The 14,087-nt window shown below is 36.9% G+C and overlaps 1 protein-coding gene across 1 annotated transcript in view; it reads left to right on the top strand.

Moving 5' to 3' along the window:
• The window catches only part of LOC138306924 (uncharacterized), a 241,467-nt gene that overhangs the window by 170,129 nt on the left and 57,251 nt on the right, over positions 1–14,087 (top strand). Inside the window, 1 exon segment of the mRNA XM_069247495.1 lies at positions 9,488–9,523. Coding sequence (XP_069103596.1) covers positions 9,488–9,523 — 36 coding nt within the window.

Genomic DNA, 14,087 nt, shown 5'->3' with positions numbered 1-14,087 from the left:
CATACAGACTCAAATAAAACTATATTCTCCTGCCATGTATTTTAGATAGACAGGAATTCAGATTTCAAAAACTAAATGAATGTGACATATTTCGATTGCCCCAGTGCCAGAGGTAACCAGTTAGGTAACCAGTTACTACACATACAACCAATATCTGAAAAAGACACTCTTAATTTACTTCTGCTTCTCATGATCAATGCACAGCACTTTACAGAATACATGTGTGTCATGTTCATTTAGAACTAGCCACCGGTAGCTGCACTGCACAAAACCTGAAATTCTGACACTGAAAGTGTGCAAATTATTTGATGGGCTACTGGCACTGCCGCACCTGGAAGTTTTAGAACCATTTACAAATTGGGTCTCTGGCACTGTTATATGTGTAATGGTTCCACAGGATGGCCCATAAACAGCTAGCTAATTAGGCTTCCAGTCTAACGAGCACAAGTTTACTGGTGCATGTAGATGACTGTGTATGTGTAGGAACCGTTAACATAACATGAACACACCAAAAATTTGGAATACAAATTTAATTTGCCGTGTGATAGCGTTTGCAGACAATTGATGCATAAAACAGTCTAGAAATTAGAATGCTCATACAGACCAAATATCATCATAACCAATGAAGTTGGTTATGTCAAATTAATTTTGTTTTAATTTTAACAAAGTTGGTTGAAAAGATTGTATCGCAGTTGAAACAATTTCTTTTGGAATAACAAGAATAATAAAAAACAAAAACAAAAGAAAGCAATGGCAAGATAGATTTAGCAGAAATATGTGGTATGTGTTTCTTGACATTTTAGTCAGCTAGATATAATATTTCCCACATTGCATGACCCGGATGATATTTGTGGTAAATTAGATAATGCATGTTACGTAGTGTTTATTTAACATTGCTCAAAGGACAAAGTGCGTTCAGTTCAGCAGTAACGCCACCTAATGATGGCTTTAATTAATGCGTGTAGAATGATGCAATAGCGTACAGTATGACTATCAATCTGCTATCCTGTCACTAACCATTTTTTGTAAAAATCTCTCTGAAATTTGCACAATCTCTGAAGATATTGTCATCAATATTTTCACTTTCATGCAAATGAAATGTCAATCAAATTCTCTAACTCATTCAACCCTAAAGACACATTTAGACTCTCCTAAATTACTTAAGGGTTTACTTATGGATGCCAAACAACAAGAAAATGATTTCAAAACGATTGGTTTAATGCCTTGATAACAAAATGGAGAATTCTGTTTGGCTGATTTCTAATTGGTCAAAATTAAGATGTTTCAAGAAAAGATGAATACTGTATTTTAAGGGTTGTTGACATCTATAATGTTTCCTATTGCTGTAAGTACTGTTAAACTTTATTTTGTTGAAAAATGGTTTATCTGTCATGGTGGTTCTGTAATGAAATCAGCATGCAATGAGCAACATTGAGATTTGTTCATTAATACCTACTGTCATATCTCATCAAACAGCGCATTCCTTCTATGTAGTGCAGACAAGTTTTAAATCTGCTTAGATTTTAACAATTGCTCTGCAGTTTTCGAAAGATTTCTGTCTGGTGAAGAAAATTTTGATCAAACTTTAAGGAAATCAAATCAAAACCAGTCTGACAAAGGCTTTAAATGATGACTGCCAATATATATTTAGCCAGTTAAGAAAATTATGTCTTTTCAAGATTGGTGCAGAGGCTAATTGATTGACTGAGAGATTCTTTGCTACCATGCAATCTTTATCACATGAACAAAATGGCCTAATGGTCTGACTTTCTGCCCTTTGTCACATTAAAAAAATGGCTTACTGGTCTGACTTTCTGCCCTCCCTCATTGCAAGTTTGACTTTCATGTTAAGTGAATGTAGGGTGCAGATCTTTGGTTGATGGTTTTTCTCCTGGAATTCTGGCTTCCCTTCACTAACTTATCTAATGTTTGTCTTTAAAAGGCAATCAATGTTTAAAAGAAATGTGAAACCAAACCCTTCAATATTGATTTAGTGTAAGAAATAATCTTTGAGTCTTTAAGTTTTAGAGAAGATGAAGGAAAAAAATTGTTCAAGGTTTAGATTATCTTTGAATGACGTCAAATCTTATAAAATAGATATTCTCAAACTATTATTTCGACCAAAACAAATGAGTACTGCCACAAGGATTTGCTCTAAAACCTTATTAATCAACATTCATTTCTTTGGGGTTCACCAAAGTTAAGGATTAAGTAAAAGTATAGGAATTGTATAACTGTCTTCTTCATTTCCATTATTTGTAAGCTGTGCTCCATAACTTTCAAGCTATTGTAGGCACACTACTTATAGATCAATGCTTTTTGATTGGAATTATTCCTACAATATCTTGGTTTTGAAAGAAGTAGGTCATAAAATTATCTGAGTAAATAGTATCAAATTGAAATGCCTGGTTGTCAGTCTAAATACCGTATTCGACCCAATAAGTGCCCACATCCCATAGAAAAGAACCCCTCCGCTTTTCTTAGGCTTCAGTTTCACTTACTTTGAATTAAATGCAGACAGAAAATATGAAGACTTTGTTGGTTTTCTTACCAATTTTTTTTTGCAATTGATTTTTGGCTTACTTTGTAGAATACATTTATGAAAGGCAAGTCCAAATTTGTTTCTATTAAGGCAAAATAACTTATAAGGCTGCCCTCATAATGTGCATCGTTTTACCAAAATAAGTGTATGTGCAACATAAGAAACAAGAGTATATAAGGATAAAAACTCATTTTAATGAAGACTTGTTTTCTTTGTTTTTGTTTGTTTGTTTGTTTGTTTGAGTTTTTTTACGCCCATCGACAATTAAGGTCATTTTATGGGTCATGTAGGAACTTTAATTAAGAAATATGCCAAACAAAACATATGTATTTTCTGTGATCAGTTGAATGTTCTTGAAATAATTGATGTTAAAGTCTTTATAATATAGTTTATATATTTTGATTTTGGAAATTCATTTGATTTCATTTTATTTTTCTGTTTCTGTTGCGTTGTATTTGCAGTACTTTGAGTACTTTGATTTAAGTGCCCTGGGCGCTTATTGGGTCAAATACGGTAGGTTTGAAAAGTGAAATAGTTTGATGGTACAAAAACTATTCCAACGATCAATTCTTTGATCAGAAATTAAATCTATATTTATTATTGAGTTTTTTTGTCAGTTGCCTTTTTACAAACTTTCATGAAATGACTTTTGTTTATTCTTTCTGAAATCTACTCTGAAATTTTAATTTAAGATTCAATAAAATTCAATATAATAAAATTTAATTCAAGGAAAAGATTAAAATTTTAAGGCTTTGAATTAGATGTTTTATACTCAAATTACTTTCATCCTATAACTATTTAGTAGTAAAATTTGAATATGAAGATTTCCACAAAGATTTGAAAATCAGAAAATGATAAAAAAAAATGCATAATCTTTCCAATTTTACTTTTGATTGAATGTCTTCACTTGATCAATGTTTTGTAATGTGACATAACTGTAGATCCTTTTGTCTGATACTCGCAGTTACAACATGCACGTTTTAAGATGTAATTACATACGTTTTGCTTATCATGTGAGCATATGACAGTTTGCCATACTCCAGCGATTCAATGACGCCTGCAATTCTATCATCTCTCCTTTCCTAACACAATTAAAATTTAATTCTTAGGCCCATTTGGTACATTCCATATGTCGGGAGAGTATTTAAAGAGACGCTCAGACCCCATAATCGTACCAATTGCTGTCAGTTTTAAACATGTGGTAGCATGTAAGCTTACAAAATCATGTGATATTTTCACTTCTTTATTTCCCAATTGAGACATCATTTCTGGCCTTGAAAGTTTACATTGTACATCTGGCCTTCGTCTTGTGACTTCACTTGCATGTGTCTGGGTTTTCATACAGTTGGTGTCTTCGAATAATGTTGACTTGACATGACTCTTGTCATGGACATCATAAACATAACATAATGCAAATGTATCAAGCTAAAAAATATGTGAACAGAAACCTCTACCACTTCTTCTAACCTATTGGTTGTGGTGTAGTTAATGTGTCTAACACCCTTCAACTACACCCTTATCTCTGGTCATGGTGTGTCACTGACACCCTACAACTACACCCTTATCTCTGGGTGCATGGTGTGTCAGTGGTTAAGGTGTCTGACACCCTACAACTACACCCTTATCTCTGGGTTGTGGTGTAGTTAATGTGTCTAACACCCTACAACTACACCCTTATCTCTGGGTTGTGGTGGGTCAGTAGTTAAGGTGTCTGACACCCTACAACTACACCCTTATCTCTGGGTTGTGGTGGGTCAGTGGTTAAGGTGTCTGACACCCTACAACTACACCCTTATCTCTGGGTCATGGTGGGTCAGTGGTTAAGGTGTCTGACACCCTACAACTACACCCTTATCTCTGGGTCATGGTGTGTCAGTGGTTAAGGTGTCTGACACCCTACAACTACACCCTTATCTCTGGGTCATGGTGTGTCAGTGGTTAAGGTGTCTGACACCCTACAAACTACACCCTTTATCTCTGGGTCATGCGTGTGTCAGGTGGTTAAGCGTGTCTGACACCCCTACAACTACACCCTGATCTCTGTCAATGGTGGGTCAGTGGTTTATGTGTCTGCACACCCTACAACTACACCCTTATCTCTGGGTTGTGGTGGGTCAGTAGTTAAGGTGTCTGACACCCTACAACTACACCCTTATCTCTGGGTTGTGGTGGGTCAGTGGTTAAGGTGTCTGACACCCTACAACTACACCCTTATCTCTGGGTTGTGGTGGGTCAGTAGTTAAGGTGTCTAACACCCTACAACTACACCCTTATCTCTGGGTTGTGGTGGGTCAGTAGTTAAGGTGTCTGACACCCTACAACTACACCTTATCTCTGGGTTGTGGTGGGTCAGTGGTTAAGGTGTCTGACACCCTACAACTACACCCTTATCTCTGGGTTGTGGTGGATCAGTGGTTAAGGTGTCTGACACCCTACAACTACACCCTTATCTCTGGGTTGTGTGTGGTCAGTGGTTAAGGTGTCTGACACCCTACAACTACACCCTTATCTCTGGGTTGTGGTGGGTCAGTGGTTAAGGTGTCTGACACACCCTACAACTACACCCTTACTCACCTCGGTTGTGGGGGTCAGTGGTTAAGGTGTCTGACACCCTACAACTACTACTACCCTTAATCTCTGGGTTGTAGTGGATCAGTGGTTAAGGTGTCTGACACCCTACAACTACACCCTTATCTCTGGGTTGTGGTGGGTCAGTGGTTAAGGTGTCTGACACCCTACAACTACACCCTTATCTCTGGGTCATGGTTGGTCAGTGGTTAAGGTGTCTGACACCCTACAACTACATCCTCACCTCTGGGTTGTGGTGGGTCAGTGGTTAAGGTGTCTGACACCCTGCAACTACACCCTTATCTCTGGGTCGTGGTGGGTCAGTGGTTAAGGTGTCTGACACCCTACAACTACGCCCTCACCTCTGGCTCCTGGTGGGTCAGTGGTTAAGGTGTCTGACACCCTACAACTACACCCTCACCTCCGGGTTGTAGTGGGTCAGTGGTTAAGGTGTCCGACACCCTACAACTACACCCTCACCTCTGGGTTGTAGTGGGTCAGTAGTTAAGGTATCTGACACCCTACAACTACACCCTCACCTCTGGGTTGTAGTGGGTCAGTGGTTAAGGTGTCTGACACCCTACAACTACACCCTCACCTCTGGGTTGTGGTGGATCAGTAGTTAAGGTGTCTGACACCCTACAACTACACCCTCACCTCTGGGTTGTAGTGGGTCAGTAGTTAAGGTGTCTGACACCCTACAACTACAACCTCACCTCTGGGTTGTGGTGGATCAGTAGTTAAGGTGTCTGACACCCTACAACTACACCCTCACCTCTGGGTTGTGGTGGGTCAGTGGTTAAGGTGTCTGACACCCTACAACTACACCCTCACCTCTGGGTTGTGGTGGATCAGTGGTTAATTTGTCTGACACCCTACAACTACACCCTCACCTCTGGGTTGTGGTGGGTCAGTAGTTAAGGTGTCTGACACCCTACAACTACACCCTCACCTCTGGGTTGTAGTGGGTCAGTGGTTAAGGTGTCTGACACCCTACAACTACAACCTCACCTCTGGGTTGTGGTGGATCAGTAGTTAAGGTGTCTGACACCCTACAACTACACCCTCACCTCTGGGTTGTGGTGGATCAATGGTTAATTTGTCTGACACCCTACAACTACACCCTCACCTCTGGGTTGTGGTGGGTCAGTAGTTAAGGTATCTGACATCCTACCACTCCCCACTCACTTCAGGTACAGGGGACCAGAGATGGAGGGTTTGATGTATCTAGACACTTTGGCCATTGTGGCGCCCTGATGAATTCCCAAGTAGATATAATGCAGCCTTCGAAAAAGATGCAGAAAACCCATTTTCCTGTATAATTTGTAGACAACTTTATAAATTGAATGTTTTGTTAAAAACTGCAAATGATTGTAAGACAGATTGGAATTCTAGTCATGATTCTAGAAACATTTGCAGCAGTATTTACAGGGACATTAATGGCTACATTTATATCCACTTGGTGGAATTGCATTTGAATATCAAATCTTTGTCTCTGATTTATTATTTCTTGTGTAGATTTATATTGTCATTCTGCTATAAATAAGAAAATACTTTTGTCTATAATCAAGTATACAAACTCAAGTTTTTCCCAAAGTTAACTTTATATTAAATTATTAGCAGGAAATATTATGTGTTTAGACATGCAAGAACATGCTTAGAATATTGATTTCATAGGAATGCAATATTGGTGCGCATTTTGCAGATGTGTAGGTTGACTTATGCTTGAAATTGAAATGAAAAAAAAAGAAATATTGTCTTTAGAATGTTTTATAAGCTTGATTGACTGTGAAGATAAAAATAAAATGAAGCCCATGCAGTCCATAGTACTGTACTAAAGGTTCCAAAGTAAAAAGTGACAAACTATAGCATTGTGTATAGCTCATATTCCACCAGTATTCCTGGGCTCATTCTACCAGTATTCCTGGGCCCATTCTACCAGTACTCCTGGGCCCATTCTACCAGTATTCCTGGGCCCATTCTACCAGTACTCCTGGGCCCATTCTACCAGTACTCCTGGGCCCATTCTACCAGTATTCCTGGGCCCATTCTACCAGTACTCCTGGGCCCATTCTACCAGTATTCCTGGGCACATTCTACCAGTATTTCTTGGCTCATTCTACCATAAGTCCCGGGCTCATTCTACCAGTATTCCCGGGCACATTCTACCAGTATTCCTGGGCTAATTCTACCAGTATTCCTGGGCTAATTCTACCAGTATTCCTGGGCACATTCTACCTGTATTCCTGGGCTCATTCTACCAGTATTCCCCGCACATTCTACCAGTATCTCTACTAACTAGACTTCTACCAGTATTCCTGGGCACATTCTACCAGTATTCCTGGGCACATACTACCAGTATTCTTGGGCACATTCTACCTGTATTCCTGGGCTCATTCTACCAGTATCCCCCGCACATTCTACCAGTATTCCTAGACTCATTCTACCAGTATTCCTGGGCACATTCTACCAGTATTCCTGGGCACATACTACCAGTATTCTTGGGCACATTCTACCTGTATTCCTGGGCTCATTCTACCAGTATCCCCCGCACATTCTACCAGTATTCCTAGACTCATTCTACCAGTATTCCTGGGCACATTCTACCAGTATTCCTGGGTACATTCTACTAGTACTCCTGTGCACATTCTACCAGTATTCCTGGGCTCATTCTACCAGTATTCCTGGGGTTGAAGTATCTGATTAGTTAAAGTGTCTGACATTCTACCTCAAGTCTTCTTGCTTTTGGATGTGGTGACCAAGTGGTTAAGGTGTCAAACTTTGTTCTGAGCTGTTTTATTCAACATTACCAGTATTTTAATGTGCCTTTAATGCACTGTCATGTCTGTACTTGTATAAACATTGGAATTGGTTGATAGAGATCACGAAGAATGTGTGGCCATGACCTTTGACTTACCTTTTAAAAATAAAAACATATGTTAGAAATATTTAGTGGAGGATGGGTACATGATGGATAGTAACGACTTACATAAATATATCAACACGTTACAACAGAACAGTGGGTCTCGTAAACATGTCGGCATGTTAATATGGAAAAATGAACCAGAAACACGATAAAAACCTTACCCTGGCCGATAGCTTCCTGTGGCGCCACCCGGTGGTAAAGGATGGGAGCAAAAACATGCCGCCATAAATTTTTGAACTTGTTAATTTGTTAAATGTGGGTGATTAGATTTTCCTAATTGTTTCTCCATCAGCTGTCAAATCGGTGTATATATTTCGTGTAGGATGGCCTTTCTGTCGTAGTTATCTCCCTTTAATGGAGTACACATGCTATCCATCGTTACAAACCCTAGTCTAAATTAACTCAATATCACAGTTTCATTGAGAAAAGCTGTCGGTATAAATCTTTATGAACTTGATGAACCATTTAGTGGGTGTTTTCAAGGCAGTAGAATTTGGCAGTCATTGCGGTCACTCCTAGATCTAATAGTAATTTATTGCAGGCACAATGGGCTACAAAATAATCAAAAAAAAATTATGGCAATTTCCACATTATTTTGGTTCATTTTAAATAGATTTTTTTATTAATTGTTTAAAAAAAAGATTTTCAAATTAAAGATCCTCCCATTTCCTGTGTCGTTATTGGAATGGCAGCTGTAATACATTTATCTCTGATTTCTGAGACCATATTCCCTAACAACTAACACACCAGGGCTACATGTATAACTTCTGTCTTATTTCTGGTTCATTATGTCCCCAAGAACATTGGATCCATATTGCTTAGACAACCAACAATATTTGGTCCGTATTTCTCAGAAAACTGACAATAATTGGTCCACCTTGCTCAAAGAACAAACCATTTGGAACTTTTGGTCTATACCAAATATCTAGCTCAAGAAAATAAAGTAGATTTCACTTTGCTCTGGAACTTCTTCTGCTTGAAACATATAATGATTACATATGAATGGAAAATAAATGAATGATATTAATAATTGCAGGAATTTGTTAAAATGTACAATTTAGATTATCTCCCCTGTCGAACTAAGTGAATATTTCCTTGTTAGCATAAATGTTTGTCCATGTATTCAGCAGTTACCTTGGGATAATAAAAACTGATGTTTTAGCTGTCGTGTGAAATTTTAACACTTACTGACATCTCCTAATGGGGTCTAAAGTCCAAATTTATGTTTGTTTTTGTTTTGTGACATATATTTGGTGTGATTGAAGCATTTTATTTTCTTTGGTCTATCTATAGTTTGTTGGTTTGTTTTGTCTTTTACCTGAAACACTTAGGAACCTGATTAAACTTTTGTTTCAGAAGTAAGATTTAAATACTGTTATAGATATTATTTATCTAATGTATAACAAAAGATTGAAAAAGCCATCTTATGATGTTTTTTCCTGTCATTTCAGACACATGAACAGACTACAGCTCAAGTCACAAACACTGTAAGTAAATATATTCATATCATAGCATAAATTGTACCTAAAAGGGCACATAAGGATTTTAGATTTTACAAAGTCATATTTATATTCATTCGCAAGTTCTTCTATATAAACTAACCAAGACAAAGTGAAGTCTACTGGGATATAACTCAGACACCCAAAACGTGACCATTATGATGTCACTAATGTTGACATGGTAACGTCAACTGGTCACCGTCAAAATGGCTGTTCTATCTAATTTGTATTAAATTGTCCTCGATAAACTGTTTTCCTGGTCTAACTTAAACAATGTTAATACCAATACCCGAAAATGATTTAAGGACAGTAAATATAAGTATTATATCTTCCTATGAAATCCATGGTATATAAAGATGCAAGAGCTTTGCAGACAATCATCTCAAAATGTGCTAGTGCATTATGAAGATTGTCTGCAAAGCTCTTGCATCTATATAGACCATAGATTCCATAGGAAGACAGTTTAATGCTTAAATAGATTTTACAAAGTAATATTCACAAGGCACTGAATATGGTGCTAGAGGAGCTGGCAGTGTGTGGGTCGACCAATAAAAGAATTCAGAAGGCTAGGTAAATAGTAACCGTTGGTATTTTATAAAATATGTACAGGATAGTGCTGAGAATATGATCAAATCAGTTCTAATCTCCACAGCATTGCAAATCAGATTTGTACAATTTAAATCCAGTGTCATATTGTCCAATAATTCAAGATTTGTACTCCTTGTGTTGTTTATAACACTACACTGCCTATTAAGGATTCATTAAAGTATTCACGGTTGAAATCGATAGATCAGTGATGAGATAGCATGTAGATAATTACAGGGTGTGAAGAGCAATAGGTTTATTCTCGCACTCATTAGGTATCCCCGATACACAAGATTTCCTTTATAGTTATTAGCTCTACATAGGAGTTGCATTGTACTCCACACACCTTTAAAATGATACAAAAAAATAACTATAAATTCAGCAGAGAAATTGCATTTGAAGTCTTATTTATCTGAATCGACGCATAAATATTTGAACGAAAATTGGTTACAGTAAGTTAAGGTGAAGGCATATCAATAAAACTACTGACTAGTGCGAAATAAAGTTCTTTGGTGAACTGTTCCCATGTGAAATGATACATACTATTTGATGTATCATAGCTAGCTGTATTGTACTTCATTCCCTTTGTCTTTTAAAGCAGTAATTGTCTAGTGTGTGTTGTGCCTGCTGTAAGTTATAAACCTTCAATCACATTAGTTTTGCGGTAAAAATGAATGTGCTAGGGTTAAATGCCCCTCACAGAGTTGAGAAAAAAAGAAGATAAGTTAGGTTTAAATCTCTGTACTGTTCCATCCAAATACACATTAGATACCAGGCTTCAGGTTCATCAAAGAATCTTAGACTTAAGTTTAGACTTTAAAGCCAGTCATCAATGATGTAACATTTTGTAACATCAATTTTGATTGGCTAAGTGTAAAATGAAGACAATTTTGATTGGCTATTGTAAAATGAAGACAATTTTGTTTGGATAAGTGTAAAATGAAGACAGCTTTGATTGGCTATAAGTGTAAATTGAAGACTAATTGGCTAAGAAAATGAAGACAATTTTGTTGGATAAGTGTAAAATGAAGACACTTTGATTGGCTAAGTGTAAAATGAAGACAATTTTGTTTGGATAAGTGTAAAATGAAGACAGCTTTGATTGGCTATAAGTGTAAATTGAAGACAACTTTGATGGGCTAGGTGTAAAATGAAGACAACTTTGATTGGCTAAGTGTAAAATGAAGACAGCTTTGATTGGCTATAAGTGTAAATTGAAGACAGCTTTGATTGGCTATAAGTGTAAAATGAAGACAACTTTGATTGCTTTGATTGGCTATGAATGTAAATTGAAGACAATTTTGATTGGCTATAAGTGTAAAATGAAGACAATTTTGATTGGCTAAGTGATTGCCTATAAGTGTAAAATGAAGACAATTTTGATTGGCTAAGTGTAAAATGAAGACAACTTTGATTGGCTCTAAGTGTAAAATGAAGACAACTTTGATTGGCTATAAGTGTAAAATGAAGACAATTTTGATTGGCTATCAGTGTAAAATGAAGACAATTTTGATTGGCTATGTGTAAAATGAAGACAATTTTGATTGGCTAAGTGTAAAATGAAGACAACTTTGATTGGCTATAAGCGTAAAATGAAGACAACTTTGATTGGCTATAAGTGTAAAATGAAGACAATTTTGGACTTAACTCTGTTTCATGATCCCGAGGTCAGTATCCATATTACTGCTCATTCCCTGTATCTGCCCTGCCCCACAGTCCTCCCATATCCCCACCCCAGCTCCCCCTGTCTTGTATTCTCTCATCCCTCTCTGCCCCTGTCATTCTTCCAGTCCCGAACATGACCCTCAATTCAGTCCACTTGGGCAGACATGCCCCTCCCCATTTCCACATCTCTGCTCTAACTCACCCTGCAATGATCTAAACAAGACAGCTTATCCACCTTTCAATTTGAAACCCTCGATCACTTTTACCAAATAAGCATCTTACCTATCACCTTTACCAGATCAATCCATTCCCTATAACCTTTGACCTTGGCTAAGTCTGTGACTCTTATCACTTTTTCCACCCTTCCATTCTCCCCACCAATAACCATCTTAGTTAATTAAAGTTACCTTGAAGTTACCCCACCCAGCCAGGTATGGTGTTCACACAAGCCCCCACCCCCCAATATTTTCCCACCCTGATATGTAAACTCCTCACTTCTCTACTAAACAATAGCTTCTCAGATTGGAAATTTTTAACACTTTCCACCTTTGATGTAGATCACAGTGCTAAGTTAGGACTCCCCTGATGTGAATTATTCAGGAGAGTTTTAGCCTTATGTTTAAGCTGATGCCACATTGTCTGTAGGTCCTGTTCTATAATCAAGGTGTTTTGCCAACAAACACTTCCACATGGTTGTTAAAGAAGCCAAAGTGAATCAGTTTAATTTACATGAATGCAGCTCTTAATCCAGACGACTTCTCACTGAATTAGGATCCTTACAAATAAAGTAGGTATATTGTGTACATGGCTTTGACATAAAGGTTTAGTCTAATAATTCAAGTGGTTCCTAGTTGTTTGTTGCATTTGACAACCATTGGCTAAGTAGATGCTAATTGCCATGGTAACCTAAGTAACTCGAAGCATACAGACTTGTGGATGTCTTTTACGCTACAACTGAGTGCAATTTCATATATCACAGGCTTGAGTTCTTGAATAAGGATTGGAGATTTCAAGCGATGTATAATGCTACATTTGCCAAGATTCTGTCTCCCATGGTCAGCAGACTGTATAAGTTTTGCAATTTGCTAACATAACATCCATTCATTGAAAACATGATTAAGGCTTTATTATTGTTTAGTATAGTGATGTTAAGGCTGTATGCTAAGTTCGGATTGATACTAGAGACTTAAGGCTGTATGCTATTACTGTTTGAAAAGTTCGGATTGATACTAGAGACTTAAGGCTGTATGCTACCTTCTGTTTGAAGAGTTCAGATTGTTACAAGAGACTTAAGGCTGTATGCTACCTTTATCTGTTACAATTCTTTCTCATTTACAACAAATGAATTAAGTAAAACAAAGGTATCATGGGATTAGCTTTAGACTTTTCCGGTGAACTTGGTTTTTGATGATACAAAAAAGATGATTTATAAATACACATTATGAATCTTAAGTAAGACTTACAATTCCAAGTACAGAAAAATTATCGTGACATATTAATTTGAAGATTTCTTTTTAACTTTTCAAAACTGATTTGAAAGGTACTGAAGTGTTGATGATGATAGATTCAAAATGTGCACAAATATTAATTACTGAGACATTCGTTAATATTTCAAGGAATTTGAAAGGACAACTCTAAAAGGTTCACTTAAATAAATAACTTTTCTACCAGGTAAAAAAAATCCAGATAATGATGACAAATTGAGAAAGTGTATTGAATTAAATACAGTTTAGTAGTTTACACAAAAATCTGTTTAAAATCAATATTGAAAGCGATGTTCTTGATTGAAACCATGAAGGATGATTTAAAAAAAAAAAAATATGCTTCAGACATGTTTTCTGTCTTAATAATTACTGGAAATGTTTGTAACGGCCCGTAGCTAATTGATGAACAACTTTATTTTTGAATTCTGAAAGTTTTTCTTTAACAGTAAATGACATGTAATAATTATCTCTTGTCATGTACACATGTAAATGTGTAATTGATAATGACTGTCACATCGTCCTTCACACCAACTCACACCATGCCCTTTTTCCTGTTACAGATTTTATCAATTCTTCCTATGCTAACATTACTTTTACATTTATTTTCTCTCTATTTTTCAAAACTGTCAGAAAGATCCTGATAAAATAATTCTAGAATAGAAATGGTATAAGTTGGTGATGATATTGACAATAATAATGGATAATTCTTTTGTAGCGCTCATTGTCATGCTTGCTTTGTCCTGTGCATACAAAAAGTTTGGTCAGATACATTCTTGTACGGGGATTTGTGTTAATGGTCATTCAATCATTAAGACTAG

Source organism: Argopecten irradians, chromosome 14, assembly GCF_041381155.1.
Source record: "Argopecten irradians isolate NY chromosome 14, Ai_NY, whole genome shotgun sequence".
NCBI lineage: Eukaryota > Metazoa > Mollusca > Bivalvia > Pectinida > Pectinidae > Argopecten > Argopecten irradians.
Note: the sequence above shows the minus strand (reverse complement) of the source record. Positions and strands in the feature narration are given on the sequence as shown.